This window comes from Ranitomeya imitator, chromosome 1, assembly GCF_032444005.1.
Source record: "Ranitomeya imitator isolate aRanImi1 chromosome 1, aRanImi1.pri, whole genome shotgun sequence".
NCBI lineage: Eukaryota > Metazoa > Chordata > Amphibia > Anura > Dendrobatidae > Ranitomeya > Ranitomeya imitator.
Window position 1 is genome coordinate 443,222,227 of NC_091282.1, and position 16,800 is coordinate 443,239,026.

Below are 16,800 nucleotides of genomic sequence, written 5' to 3' on the forward strand. Positions count from 1 at the left end.
AGTGGGGTACTGGTATGGGCTGGTATCATCAAAGATGAACTTGTGGGACCTTTTCGGGTTGAGGATGGAGTGAAGCTCAACTCCCAGACCTACAGTCATGGCCAAAATTTTTGAGAATGACACCAAAATTATATTTTCACATGATCTGCTGCCCTCTGGTTTTTATTAGTGTTTGTCTGATGTTTATATCACATACAGAAATATAATTGCAATCATATTATGAGTACCAATAGGTTATATTGACAGTTAGAATGAGTTAATGCAGCAAGTCAATATTTGCAGTGTTGACCCTTCTTCTTCAAGACCTCTGCAATTCTCCCTGGCATGCTCTCAATCAACTTCTGGACCAAATCCTGACTGATAGCAGTCCATTCTTGCATAATCAATGCTTGCATTTTGCCAGAATTTGTTGGTTTTTGTTTGTCCACCCATCTCTTGATGATTGACCACAAGTTCTCAATGGGATTAAGATCTGGGGAGTTTCCAGGCCATGGACCCAAAATCTCTATGTTTTGTTCCATGAGCCATTTAGTTATCACCTTTGCTTTATGGCAAGGTGCTCCATCATGCTGGAAAAGGCATTGTTGGGCGCCAAACTGCTCTTGGACGGTTGGGAGAAGTTGCTCTTGGAGGACATTCTGGTACCATTCTTTATTCATGGCTGTGTTTTTAGGCAAGACTGTGAGTGAGCCGATTCCCTTGGCTGAGAAGCAACCCCACACATGAATGGTTTCAGGATGCTTTACGGTTGGCATGAGACAAGACTGGTGGTATCGCTCACCTCTTCTTCTCCGAATAAGCCGTTTTCCAGATGTCCCAAACAATCGAAAAGGGAATTCATCAGAGAAAATGACTTTGCCCCAGTCCTCCGCAGTCCACTCCCTGTACCTTTTGCAGAATATCAGTTGGTCCCTGATGTTTTTTCTGGAGAGAAGTGGCTTCTTTGCTGCCCTCCTTGAAACCAGGCCTTGCTCTAAGAGTCTCCGCCTCACAGTGCGTGCAGAAGCACTCACACCAGCCTGCTGCCATTCCTGAGCAAGCTCGGCACTGCTGGTAGTCCGATCCCGCAGCTGAAACAGTTTTAAGATACGGTCCTGGAGCTTGCTTGTCTTTCTTGGGCGCCCTGGAGCCTTTTTGACAACAATGGAAGCGCTCTCCTTGAAGTTCTTGATGATGCGATAGATTGTTGACTGAGGTGCAATCTTTGTAGCTGCGATACTCTTCCCTGTTAGGCCATTTTTGTGCAGTGCAATGATGGCTGCACGTGTTTCTTTAGAGATAACCATGGTTAACTGAAGAGAAACAATGATACCAAGCACCAGCCTCCTTTTAAAGTGTCCAGTGATGTCATTCTTACTTAATCATGACTGATTGATCGCCAGCCCTGTCCTTATCAACACCCACACCTGTGTTAATGGATCAATCACTAAAACGATGTTAGCTGCTCCTTTTAGGGTATGTGTCCACGTTCAGGATTGCATCAGGATTTGGTCAGGATATTTCATCAGTATTTGTAAGCCAAAACCAGGAGTGGAACAATTAGAGGAAAAGTATAATATAAACATATGCTCCACTTTTGCATTTATCACCCACTCCTGGTTTTGGCTTACAAATACTGATGAAAAATCCTGACCAAATCCTGATGCAATCCTGAAAGTGGATACATACCCTTAAGGCAGGACTGCAATGATGTTGAAATGTGTTTTGGGGGTTAAAGTTCATTTTCTGGGTAAATATTGACTTTGCAAGTACAGTAATTGCTGTTAAGCTGATCACTCTGACATTCAGGAGTATATGCAAATTGCCATTAGAAAAAATGAAGCAGTAGACTCTGGAAAAATTAATATTTGTCTCATTCTCAAAATTTTTGTCCATGACTGTACTGCCAGTTTCTCGGTCTCGTTCAAGATAAACATGATTTTCATGCAGGACAATGCTCCATCACATGCCTCCAACTACTCCACAGGTCTCAAAGAAGAAAAAATAATGACATGGCCCCGTTGTTCACCTGATCTGAACCCCATAGAGAACCTGTGGTCCCTCATAAAATGTGAGATCTACAGGGAGGGAAAACAGTCCACCTCTTGGAACAGTGTCTGGGAGGCTTTGGTGGCTGCTGCACGCAATTTTGATCGTAAACAGATCAAGCAACTGACAGAAATCTATGGATGGAAGGCTGTTGAGTGTCATCATAAAGAAACGTGGCTATATCGGTCACTAATTTTTTGGGGGGGTTTGTTTTTGCATGTCAGAAATGTTTAGTTCTAAATTTTGTGCAGTTATATTGGTTTACCTGGTGAAAATAAACAAGTGAGATGGGAATATATTTGGTTTTTATTAAGTTGCCTAATAATTCTGAACAGTAATAGTTACCTGCACAAACAGATATCCTCCTAAGATAGCCAAATCTAAAAAAAAACTCACTCCAACTTCCAAAAATAATAAGCTTTCATATTTATGAGTCTTTTGGGTTGATTGAGAACATAGTTGTTGATCAATAATAAAAGATAATCCTCGAAAATACAACTTGCCTAATAATTCTGCAGTGTATAGGGAAGATCAAAAGGGAATTCTGAAGACGTATTCTGGATCATGTTGGTTTTATTAGAAGGGAGGAAGACACTACCTTGTCCAGACACATGCTACAGGCACAATCAGCTAATCCGTTCAACATACGGTTTCAGGTGATCGAGTTTGTGCGGACCCTGTCTCGTGCGGGACATTTAGACAGATTACTCCGAGAGAGTGCAGGTGCATACATTGTTTGTGGTCTTGTCATCTTGGCATGAACAAATTATAGTCTTTTACATCTTTTATTCATTAACCCCTTAGCGACCGCCGATACGCCTTTTAACGGCGGCCGCTAAGGGTACTTAAAGCACAGCGCCTTTAATTAACGGCGCCGTGGAAAAAGTAAATAGCGCCCCCAGAGTCAGATTTTCTCCGGGGTCTCGGCTGCCAGGGGTAGCCGATACCCCAGAGAACATGATTCAGGGTTTTTTTTACCGACCCCGCATTTGCGATCGCCGGTAATTAACCGTTTACCGGCGATCGCAAAAAAAAAAAAAAAAACGCGATCTTTTTTTAATTTCTCTGTCCTCCGATGTGATCGCACATCGGAGGACAGAGAAAAGGGGTCCCAGGTAGCCCCCCAATACTTACCTATCTCCCCCGAGGCTCCTCGTGGCTCCCGCCATCTTGAAAATGGCGGGCGCATGCTCAGTGCGCCCGCCGGCCGGCCCCGCGAGAATCTTTGGGGTCTCGGTTGCCGGGGGTAGCCGAGACCCCAAAGAGCATGATCGGGGTCGGTTTTACCGGCCCCTATTTTGCGATCGCCGGTAATTAACTGTTTACCGGCGACCGCAAAAAAAAAAGTAAAGTGTAATTCTCTGTCTTCTGATGTGATCGCACATCAGAGGACAGAGAAATAGGGGGATTCGGGGACCCTATCATACTCACCTGTGTCCCTGGATCCTCCTGCTGCTCCTCCTGGCCGCCGGCAAAAGAAAATGGCGGGCGCATGCGCAGTGCGCCCGCCATCTGTCTCCATCTGCTGGCCGGCAGGAGAACAGCAGTTGGGGCTAAAATTAGGGTTAGGGCTAGGGTTAGGGCTAGGGTTGGGGCTAAATTTAGGGTTAGGGTTGGGGCTAAATTTAGGGTTCGGCTTCTTTCACACTTACGTCGGTACGGGGCCGTCGCAATGCGTCGGCCCGACATACCGACGCACGTTGTGAAAATTGTGCACAACGTGGGCAGCGGCTGTAGTTTTTCAACGCATCCGCTGCCCAATCTATGTCCTGGGGAGGAGGGGGCGGAGTTACGGCCACGCATGCGCGGTCAGAAATGGCGGATGCGACGTACAAAAACATTTCATTGAACGTTTTTTTGTGCCGACGGTCTGCCAAAACACAACTCATCCAGTGCACGACGGACGCGACGTGTGGCCATCCGTCACGATCCGTCGGCAATACAAGTCTATGGGCAAAAAATGCATCCTGCGGGCACATTTGCAGGAAACGTTTCTTGTCCAAAACGTCGGATTGCGACGGATGCCAAACGATGCAAGTGTGAAAGTAGCCTTAGGGCTAGGGTTAGGGTTGGGGCTAAAGTTAGGGCTAGGGTTGGGGCTAAAGATAGGGTTAGAGTTGGGATTAGGGTTACGCTTGGGATTAGGGTTAGGTTTGGGATTAGGGGTGTATTGGGATTAGGGTTAGGTTTGAGGTTAGGGTTGAGATTAGGATTAGGGGTGTGTTGGATTTAAGGTTTTGATTAGGGTTATGGTTAGGGTTGACATTAGGGTTGTTTTGGGGTAAGGGTTGTGATTATGGTTAGGGTTAGTGATTAGGATTATGGATCAGGTTGGGATTAGGGTTAGGGGTGTGTTGGGGTTAGGGTTGGAGCTAGAATTGGGGGGTTTCCACTGTTTAGGTACATCAGGGGGTCTCCAAACACGACAGCCAATTTTGCGCTCAAAAAGTCAAATGGTGCTACCTCCCTTCTGAGCTCTGCCGTGCGCCCAAACAGTGGGTTACCCCCACATATGGGGCATAAGCGTACTCGGGATAAATTGGACAACAACTTCTGGGGTCCAATTTCTCTTGTTACCCTTGTGAAAATAAAAACTTGGGGGCTACAAAATCTTTTTTGTGGAAAAATATTTTTTTTAATTTATTTTTTTATGACTCTGCATTCTAAACTTCTGTGAAGCACTTGGGCATTCAAAGTTCTCACCACACATCTAGATAAGTTCCTTGGGGGGGTTTGGTTTCCAAAATGGGGTCACTTGTGGAGGGTTTCTACTGGTTAGGTACATCAGGGGCTCTGCAAACGCAACATAATGCCCGTAGACCATTCTATCAAAGTCTGCATTCCAAAACGGCGCTCCTTCCTTCCGAGCTCTGCCGTGCGCCCAAACAGTGGTTTACCCCCACATATGGGGTACCAGCATACTCAGGACAAATTGGACAACAACTTTTGGGGTCCAATTTCTCTTGTTACCATTGTGAAAATAAAAACTTGGGGCCTAAAAAATCATTTTTGTGGAAAAAAAAAAATATTTTTTATTTTCACGACTCTGCATTATAAACTTCTGTGAAGCACTTGGGCATTCAAAGTTCTCACCACACATCTAGACATGTTCCATGGGGGGTCTAGTTTCCAAAATGGGGTCACTTGTGGGGGATTTCTACTGTTTAGGCACATCAGGGGCTCTCCAAACGCGACATGGCGTCCGATCTCAATTCCAGCCAATTCTACATTGAAAAAGTAAAACGGCACTCCTTCACTTCTAAGTTCTGCGGTGCGCCCAAAAAGTGGTTTACCCCCACATATGGGGTATTGGCGTATTCAGGAGAAATTGCATAACAAAATTTATGGTTACATTTCTGTTTTTACACTTGTGAAAATAAAAAAAATGGTTTTGAATTAAGATGTTTGCAAAAAAAAGCTAAATGTTCATTTTTTCCTTCCACATTGTTTCAGTTCCTGTGAAGCACGTAAAGGGTTAATAAACTTCTTGAATGTGGTTTTGAGAACCTTGAGGGGTGTAGTTTTTAGAATGGTGTCACACTTCATTATTTTCTATCATATAGACCCCTCAAAATGACTTCAAATGTGATGTGGTCCCTAAAAAAAAAAAATGGTGTTGTAAAAATGAGAAATTGCTGGTCAACTTTTAACCCTTATAACTCCCTAACAAAAAAAAATGTTGTTTCCAAAATTGTGCTGATGTAAAGTAGACATGTGGGAAATGTTATTTATTAACTATTTTTCGTGACATATCTCTCTGATTTAAGGGCATAAAAATACAAAGTTTGAAAATTGCAAAATTTTAAAAATGTTCGCCATATTTCCGTTTTTTTCATACATAATCGCAAGTAATATCGAAGAAATGTTACCACTAACATGAAGTACAATAAGTCACGAAAAAACATTCTCAGAATCAGCGGGATCCGTTGAAGCGTTCCAGAGTTATAACCTCATAAAGTGACAGTGGTCAGAATTGCAAAAATTGGCTTGGTCAGTAAGTACCAAATTGGCTCTGTCACTAAGGGGTTAATAACCTTTGCTTGTTTATCTTTAAATACATACACTATGAACCAGTCCTTCACAAATACCATCTGGTATGTCACTGTACTATACTTGTTTCCGTCTCTGTTTATTATTTTTCTCTGCTTCCAATTGTATCAGTCACATTAATTAGGAAATTGATAAACACAAATGATAATAAATATAAAAGCTATGTACGCTATTGATATTGCGGTACTATTAAGATAAATACGCTCGTGGGCATTTCTTAGACAGGCGTGGATGCAAGATAGCTCTGGATTGGCTGAAGAGGTCGCTATGATGTGAAAGCCACCGATTGCGACAAGCCTCCTGCGGGGAAGGAGATTGGTCTTTCCAGCCTTTATAAGGATACTAGTTTGGCCACTGATCACGGCCAGAAATCTTGCCAATACCATGGTATATCACATTTTATCGTTATTAACTATGTAAACCCACTGCTAGCCCCTGATGATTCAAAGCAGTGACCAAAGATTGAAGAAACGCATAGGGCTATCTCTGCAATCCTAGGGCTAACATTATAGCACTAAAATTAATGTTGTCAGTCAGCTTTTTATACTTAAGAGGCAGTAGTGGTTGTTATCCGATGAACAATCACGTGGATACCCCTGCTGCTCTTTAAGTTATCAGCTTAGCATTACATTTATGAGTGCTTGATAAGAACTACACTGGTCATTAATATCATAAATGACAATTGCCATTTAGATTCCTAATAATCAGTATGAAATTGAAATCAGGAGTAGACATTTAAATATATGGATTTCTGAGCCATTTGTGGTCCTTAGTGCGATATGGGTTATTGATTTTTGATGCTCACACTTGAGATGTAAATACAAATTCACGATATAACCTATTATCTACTATATAAAGCTGAATGTGTGTGTATGTGTGTCCGGGATTGGCATCTGCACCGTCGCAGCTACAGCCACAAAATTTTGCACAGTCACACGTCTGGACCCCGAGAGCGTCATAGGCTATATTGTGAGGTGAAATTTTAACCCCGCGCGTTCCAATTCACCAAACAATTTTGCCCCTATCTACATAATGGGGAAAAAAGTGAAAGGAAAAGCGTTGGAGGCAAATTGACAGCTGCCAGATGTGAACAAGGGGGACGTAAAGAGTGAGAGCGATGGCGCCAAAGAGTATATACCGTACAGTTGCTAAGGTGGGGCCCCGACATGGGATACTCACCACACACGGGGATATGAGCACACACACAAAATGCGCCACACACTACCATGTGCTTGAACACATATTACCCTCAGCACACATTTCACCACACATTCTCCAACCTCGCCACATAAAAGTCGAAACACAAAAGTCGCCGCTCAAAACTCGCCACGCGCAGAACTCGCCACATGCAAAAACTAGGCTCTTGCAAAACTCGCCACAAGTGCAAAACTCACCTCATGGAAAACTCGCCACACGCAAAACTTACACATGCGGAAAAATTGCCACATGCACAAAAGTTGCAACACATGCAAAATTTCTTCACACAAAACTTGCACATACTCAAAAGGCACCACACAAAACTCGCCACGTGCAAAACTCGCCATGCGCAAAACTTGCTGCACACAAGTTGCTACACTAACCTGTCACATGCAACTCGACACACAAAAAGTTGCTACACGCATATTGCCACACACAACTCATCTCACAAAAGTCGCTACATACATGTCGCCACACGCAACTCAACACACACAACTTGACAAACGAAACTCGCCCTAAAACACACACAAGTCTGGTCTTATCCTTCAAAAATAAAAATCTGATGAATAAGCAGACAAACTACAACAAATGTACCATAAAGGAAATACGGCAGCTGTCAGTCACATGACCTGTCTATTATGTGTATGTGTGAGCTAATATATACTGCCAGGGGGAGGGCTTCCTGCTGGCTGGGGATTTATCAGGCTGCCAATTTAGCTTACAAATACTGAGGTAAAAATACTGAGCAAATAACGTGTGAACGAGGTCTAATACAGGAGGAGATGACACACAGGTATATACTATATAGAGGAGGAGATGACATACAGGTACATATATATACAGGAGGAGATGACATACAGGTATATACTATATACAGGAGGAGATGACACACAGGTATATACTATATACAGGAGCAGATGACCTACAGGTATATACTATATACAGGAGCAGATGACCTACAGGTATATACTATATACAGGAGGAGATGACACACAGGTATATACTATATACAGGAGCAGATGACCTACAGGTATATACTATATACAGGAGCAGATGACCTACAGGTATATACTATATACAGGAGGAGATGACATACAGGTATATGCTATATATAGAAGATGACATGCAGGTATATACTATATACAGGAGGAGATGACACACAGATATATACTATATACAGGGGAGATGACACAGGTATATACTATATACAGGAGGAGATGACATACAGGTATATACTATATATAGAAGGAGATGACATTCAGGTATATACTATATATAGGGGAGATGACACACAGCAGGTATATAATATATACAGGGGAGATGACATAGGTATATACTATATACAGGAGATGACATACAGATGTATACTATATATAAGGGAGATGACAAACATGTATATACTGAGGTGATGAGGTGAAAATGAGAGGTGTGAGGTGAAAATGAAAAGGTGTGAGTGCAAAATGAGAGGAGTGAGGAAAAATAATGGAGTGATCAGAAAATGACAGATGTGAGGTTGAAATGACAAGTGTTAGGGGGGAATGAGAGGAGTGAGGGAGAAAATGAGAGATGTGAGGGAGAAAATGAGAGATGTGATTGGGAAAATGAGAGGCGGGATGGGAAAATAAGAGAAGTGACGTGCTATAACTAGCCACAGATATTTACTATGCCCAGGCAACGCCGGGCTCTTCAGCTAGTTAACAATAAAGTAGAGAACAAGGCACGCAACAAAAAATGACCTGTGGATGGTGCTCAAGTAGGGTATCCAAACCGTAATCTAAGTAAAAGTAAACTTGGCACTCAAGTCGATGAAAGATGAGGAAATTTCATTTATTTTGCATCCAGGCAAAAACAGAAGAAATAACTGAACGTTTTCGGTCTCACATTGGACCTTCATCAGAGTATCCTGCTGGTTCAGTAGGATAAGACAGTGTGCTTCAAATAAGCTGGAAGGATGATAAGAGGAAAGTGCCTAAATGCTATTTAAGGAGGCAAGCTTAAATGTGGCTAAATTAAATGTAGCGCGTCCATAAAAGGCGACAGCCGTCGCTGTGGTAGAGCACTGGATGCTGCGTGGGGGAATCACAATTCAGTGCAGCATGTCCTTTATAGGTTACTATCGCTGTGACCAAGTGCTGGTTGCTGTATGTGTAGATCAGATTATGTGCAGCGCATTCATGTGGGGCGACTATGGTTGCTGCTTCAAAGTGCTGCGTGTGTGGAGGTCCTGGGAGCTGGACAGGAGGACAGGACAATAGTAATCACCTATAAAAGGACATGCTGAACTGAATTGTGATCCCCCACAATAGTTACACATACTGACTGACAATATTGCAAGACAGCAGTGTTCATATTCTAGGTCCTGGGAGAGAAAGTTTGATTAGTGACGCATGTATAAATATTCTATTTTAAAATTAAATATTAAAAGTTATGTTTTACAATTTTCAACATACTACTCCAATTGGATTATACAGCGAATTATAAAATTGTGGTCCGCCTATCTAGGCCACCTTGTAGCTAGACTTACTTGAGGACTAAGATGGCTGCCAGGAGGGCCTTCAGTAGCTACCACCGTAACCCATGGACTCTCCACAATCGCATAATTTAAAGGGAACCTGTCACCCCGAAAATCGCAGGTGAGGTAAGCCCACCGGCATCAGGGGCTTATCTACAGCATTCTGTAATGCTGTAGATAAGCCCCCGATGTTACCTGAAAGAGGAGAAAAAGACGTTAGATTATACTTACCCAGGGGCGGTCCCGCTGCTGGTCAGGTCAGTACAAAGTACTGCAGTGCGCAGGCGCCGTAAAGGTCAGAGAGGCCCGGCGCCTGCGCACTGCAGTACTTTGCTCTGCCCTCAACAGGGCAGACAAAGTACGCCTGCGCCGGAGCCGTGGCTGAAGATCAGAAGAGGACGTCATGGAAAGAAGATGGGAGGCGCCGCAGCGGACCAGGGACGCCCATCTGACCTGACCAGCAGCGGGACCACCCCTGGGTAAGTATAATCTAACGTCTTTTTCTCCTCTTTCAGGTAACATCGGGGGCTTATCTACAGCATTACAGAATGCTGTAGATAAGCCCCTGATGCCGGTGGGCTTACCTCACCCGCGATTTTCGGGGTGACAGGTTCCCTTTAAATGTCACGGTCAGTGATTAACTGCAGCAATCTATAATATAACGCTGGGAGCGTCAATCTGTCCGAAGCCTTTATAGACTGCTCCTAGCGTTACATTATAGCCAGTGTCAGAAAAAAAATGGCGCCAGAAAGTGCCGACTGCCGGGAGTAGGGGGACATTTATGTACCGTAACCCGGACATGGGGACACGGTGGACATGATCCCGCCCTGATGATGCTGTGGCAATTCATGCCACAGCAATTTCTTACTTACGCCACCTGATTCCGGCCCATGAATGTCCCCCTGCTCCCGGAATCGGCGCCTGCGCAGTCCGCGCTTTCCGCCATTTTCTTGGTCCTCCTGCTCTCGGAATCGGCGCCTGCACAGTCCGCGCTTTCCGGCGCCATTTTCTTGGATACTGCAGTGTGTCTTCAAGAAAATGGCACCGGAAAGCGCGGACTGCGCAGGCGACGATTCCGGGAGCAGGGGGGTATTTAGGAGTCGGAAACAGGGGGCGTGTGCACCCGATCCCGCCCTAATGACGCTGTGGCACTTCTTGCCACAGCTATTTCTTACTTAGGCCCCCTGATTCCGGGCCATGAATGTCCCCCTGCTCCCGGAATCTGCGCCTGCGCAGTCCGCGCTTTCCGGCGCCATTTTCTTGGACACTGCAGTGTTGTGTCTTCAAGAAAATGGCGCCGGAAATCGGACTGCACAGGCGCCGATCGCTGGAGCAGCAGTTCGCAAGCCAGAGGACCTGGAAGATGGAGCGGCGCGCAGCGCTAGAACGGGACAGGTGAATATAGCAAGTGTCGGGGGCCTGAGCTAGCGGCGACTCCGGCACCTGACCCCCACAGCGCGCTGATGTCCCCGCCTGCTCAGGCCCCCCAGCAATCGGCGCCAAGCGACGATAGGGGGAGTATGTTATTTTTTTTTTTTATATATATATCGCAGCAGCATACGGGACATATAATACTATGGAGCATCTTATGGGGGCCATCAACCATAATGGAGCAGCATACGGGGCATATACTATGGAGCATGTTATGGGGGCCATGAACCATAATGGAGCAGCATATGAGGCATATACTATGGAGCACCTTATGTGGGCCATCAACCATAATGGAGCAGCATACGGGACATATACTATGGAGCATCTTATGGGGGCCATTAACCATAATGGAGCAGCATATGAGGCATATACTATGGAGCATCTTATGGGGGCCATCGCCCATAATGGTGCAGCATATGGGGCATATACTATGGAACATGTTATGAGGGCCATCAACCATAATGCAGCAGCATATGAGGCATATACTATGGAGCATCTTATGGGGGCCATCAACCATAATGGAGCAGCGTATGAGGCATATACTATGGAGCATCTTAAGGGGGCCATCAACCTTTATGGAGCAGCGTATGGGGCATATGGATGGGAGCAGCAAATTACAGAACGGTGGCGCAGGATGGGAGCAGCACATGACAGGATGGGAGCAGCAAATGACAGGATGGGAGCAGCAAATGACAGGATGGGAGCAGCAAATGACAGGATGGGAGCAGCAAATGACAGGATGGGAGCAGCAAATGACAGGATGGGAGCAGCAAATGACAGGATGGGAGCAGCAAATGACAGGATGGGAGCAGCAAATGACAGGATGGGAGCAGCAAATGACAGGATGGGAGCGCAAGATGGTAGCAGCACATGACAAGATTAGGGCGCAGGATGGAAGCAACACATACCAGGATGGAGACCATATACCAATATAAATGCTCGCCACCCGGGCATAGAACGGGTTCAATAGCTAGTCTGTTATAGACAGAGCTCCTGAGCCTATTGAGTCCTACTACTAGGACAACCTTATACTCCCCTCCTGTGCCGATGCCGTCCCACAGTGTCACAGTCTCTCTCCCACAGTGTTGTGATAAGTGACCGAGCCCAATCAGCGCTGGTGTCACTGTCTTCACCTTCGGACAAATCAAACATGAAGAGGAAGTTTGGGCTGCAGTTGATCTCAGACTTCCTCTTCATGTTCATTTTGTCTGACGGCGAGGACAGTGACGCCAGCACTGATCCCAGATGGGATACACCCCCAAGTACTGCAGGAATTAAGTACAGTCATTGATAGACCATTATTTTTAATCTTTAAAGAGTCCATAATAACAGGGTCTGTACCACAGGTCTGGCGTATAGCAAATGTGGTGCCAATATTCAAAAAGGTGACAAAAACTGAACTCGGTAATTATAGGCCAGTAAGCTTAACCTCTACTGTGGGTAAAATCCTGGAGGGCATTCTAAGGGACGCTATACTGGAGTATCTGAAGAGGAATAACCTCATGACCCAGTATCAGCACGGGTTTACTAGGGACCGTTCATGTCAGACTAATCTGATCAGCTTCTATGAAGAGGTAAGTTCCGGGCTGGACCAAGGGAACCCAGTAGATGTAGTGTATATGGACTTTTCAAAAGCTTTTGATACGGTGCAACACAAAAGGTTGATACATAAAATGAGAATAATGGGGATAGGGGAAAATATGTGTAAGTGGGTTAAGAGCTGGCTCAGGGATAGGAAACAAAGGGTGGTTATTAATGAGCACACTCGGACTGGGTCGTGGTTAGCAGTGGGGTACCACAGGGGTCAGTATTGGGCCCTCTTTTTAACATATTTATTAATGACCTTGTAGGGGGCATTCAGAGCAGAATTTCAATATTTGCAGATGACACTAAACTCTGCAGGGTAATCAATACAGAGGAGGACAATTTTATATTACAGGATGATTTATGTAAACTAGAAGCTTGGGCTGATAAATGGCAAATGAGCTTTAATGGGGATAAATGTAAGGTCATGCACTTGGGTAGAAGTAATAAGATGTATAACTATGTGCTTAATTCTAAAACTCTGGGCAAAACCGTCAATGAAAAAGACCTGGGTGTATGGGTGGATGACAAACTCACATTTAGTGGCCAGTGTCAGGCAGCTGCTACAATTCAAATAAAATAATGGGATGCATTAAAAGAGGCATAGATGCTCATGAGGAGAACATAATTTTACCTCTATACAAGTCACTAGTTCGATCACACTTAGAATACTGTGCACAGTTCTGGTCTCTGGTGTATAAGAAAGACATAGCTGAACTGGAATGGGTGCAGAGAAGAGCGACCAAGGTTATTAGAGGACTGGGGGGTCTGCAATACCAAGATAGGTTATTACACTTGGGGTTATTTAGTTTGGAAAAACGAAGACTAAGGGGTGATCTTATGTTAATGTATAAATATATGAGGGGACAGTACAAAGACCTTTCTGATGATCTTTTTAATCATAGACCTGAGACAGGGACAAGGGGGCATCCTCTACGTCTGGAGGAAAGAAGGTTTAAGCATAATAACAGACGCGGATTCTTTACTGTAAGAGCAGTGAGACTATGGAACTCTCTGCCGTATGATGTTGTAATGAGTGATTCATTACTAAAATTTAAGAGGGGACTGGATACCTTTCTGGAAAAGTATAATGTTACAGGATATATACATTAGATTTCTTGATAGGGCGTTGATCCAGGGAATTAGTCTGATTGCCGTATGTGGAGTCGGGAAGGAATTTTTTCCCCCAATGTGGAGCTTACTCTTTGGGGTTTTTTTTGCCTTCCTCTGGATCAACATGTTAGGGCATGTTAGGTTAGGCTATGGGTTGAACTAGATGGACTTAAAGTCTTCCTTCAACCTTAATAACCATGTAACTATGATTGAATGTCACAACACCGCACGAGTGGGATTGAGTGCCGACACCGCGGGAACGGAGCCGGCATGGGAGGAGAGTATAGGATTTAATTTAATAGCGGCCAAGTGAGGGGTATGAGAAGAAGTTGTCTAAGTAGCGGACAACTTCTTTAACGACTTATGATATACATTTTCATCAGGTAACTGTTAAAACTTTCCTGGTGTTGTAATAAGTGGAAGGGTCAAAAACACCACTTTTTATACTCTAGAAAGAGAGGCAAATCGTTAAAGGGGTTGTTCACACTTGGGACAAAAGTCTGCAGTCACTATTTGACTAGTCTGCCGTATCGCGACAGTGTGCAGTTACCAAATTTTTCATTTTCAAAAGGATAAAAGGGACAAAATGGACCCTCAAATTAGTTGAACAATTTCTCCCGAGTACGCCGATAACCCATCAAACTACTTTTTGAACTCATTGCAATTTTCACCACTTGAATTTTTGTTTTAGCTCCAGATTATTCATTTTTACTACGGACAAGACATGAAAATGGACTCCGCAAATAGGCGATGGGCAAGGGAGGGAACCCCTTGCCCTCACGCATTTCTCTAAATGCAGTGATTGCTGTTGACTGAAGCATTTACAAGGTTAAACAGCCATGGACAGTGATGACACTGGTACCAGTATGTCCACTTGCAGAAACATCCTCTTGAAGGAGTGAGATTACGTCTTATGTAGAAGGGTTTTAAGTCATTGTCATCTTTGACTCTTTTCTACTGTGTACATCCTAATAAATGTATTTTATTTAACAAAGTAGTATTACCTTCTGATGTTTTCCCAAATGTGCTTGGACTTTGACATGATGTCGTAATTACTTTTTTCATTAACCTGCCTGGTCTGTTTTAACTCCTTTTTCTTCTTTTTGAAGTCACCCCACTTTGGCTTTTTGGCTTCGGAACCTGTGACAAGAGAAATCAATATACTGAACTGTGTAGTCACGACCACCAAACCACCAGTCAATACTTAAACTGCTGTCCAACGTGTCTGCAGAATCACATAGTAAGTGGACAGAAGCTGACCACATTTTAGACTAAGCATCTCCTGTCATCTCACACTAAACCTGTGCCGAAACATCCCTTCAGGGTACTGGTACTTCTGTCCTCACTTATTCATAGGCACCAGAGGGGCAAGAGCTTGTACACTTGGCCTCCAGGTTGCAGGCATGATTCCGGTAATGGTAAGTAAGTAGGTTGTGCAGTCCTATACTGAGGTACAAGTATACAGTTTGGTATTATTTAATAATGTGGCCTTATGATAAATGGATACATGAAGAACTTGGCACTCAAACATAATGTGAGAAATCATTTTAATTGCAATCTACAGTAAAATACGACATTTTGATCTGGACCTTCTTCAGAAGAACAGATTGCCCCTAGAGTACGTGCCCCTAGAGTACATGACACAAAAAGATGCTGAGAACTTGTATGAAGGGCGAGGTGATAGTGGAATCCCACTGCAGGTATGGCACCTATACAAGTCAACAGACTTGCTCTATAGGCATTCTGTCTGAAGAAGGTCTACAATAGACAAATGTCATATCTTACTGTGGTTTGCAATTAAAATTATTTTTTCACATTAATCTGAGTGCCAAGATCTTCATACATTGGATTACGGATTGGGCCCCTACTTGCGCACTTTCATTCAGGAGTGCCTCGTTCTACTATACTTATGATGGAGGCCACAGCTTTCATCGTGACTATGGCCACTGTCCAACAACTCAAAAAAGTACAGTTAGGTCCATATATATTTGGACAGAGACAACATTTTTCTAATTTTGGATATAGACATTATCACAATTAATTTTAAACAAAACAATTCAGATGCAGTTGATGTTCAGACTTTCAGCTTTCATTTGAGGGTATCCACATCAAAATTGGATGAAGGGTTTAGGAGTTTCAGCTCCTTAACCTGTGCCACCCTGTTTTTAAAGAGACCTAAAGTAATTGGACAATTGACTCCAAGGCTATTTCATGGAGAGGTGTGGGCAATCCCTTCGTTATGTCATTCTCAATTAAGCAGATAAAAGGCCTGGAATTGATTTGAGGTGTGGTGCTTGCATTTGGAAGGTTTTGCTGTGAAGTAAACATGCGGTCAAAGGAGCTCTCCAAGCAGGTGAAACAAGCCATCCTTAAGCTGCGAAAACAGAAAAAACTCATCTGAGAAATTACTACAATATTAGGAGTGGCAAAATCTACAGTTTGGTACATCCTGAGAAAGAAAGAAAGCACTAGTGAAGTCATCAATGCAAAAAGACCTGGGCACCCACGGAAAGCAACAGTGGTGGATGATCGCAGAATAATCTCCATGGTGAAGAGAAACCCCTTCATAACAGCCAACCAAGTGAACAACACTCTCCAGCTGGTAGGCGTATCAATATCCAAATCTACCATAAAGAGAAGACTGCATGAAAGTAAATACAGAGGGTTCACTGCACGGTGCAAGCCACTTATAAGCATCAGGGATAAAAAGGCTAGACTGGACTTTGCTAAAAAACATATAAAAAAGCCAGCACAGTTCTGGAATAACATTCTTTGGACAGATGAAACCAAGATCAACCTCTACCAGAATGATGGAAAGAGAAAAGTATGGTGAAGACGTGGTCCATCTCATGATCCAAAGCATACCATATCATCTTTAAAACATG

At 43.8% G+C, this 16,800-nt stretch overlaps 1 protein-coding gene across 1 annotated transcript in view; it reads right to left on the reverse strand.

Annotated features, from left to right (window-relative positions):
- PUM3 (pumilio RNA binding family member 3) overlaps positions 1-16,800 on the reverse strand; it is a 172,054-nt gene that overhangs the window by 136,283 nt on the left and 18,971 nt on the right. The window contains exon 4 of the mRNA XM_069764098.1: positions 14,920-15,055. Coding sequence (XP_069620199.1) covers positions 14,920-15,055 — 136 coding nt within the window. The remainder of the gene's footprint in view (positions 1-14,919; positions 15,056-16,800) is intronic.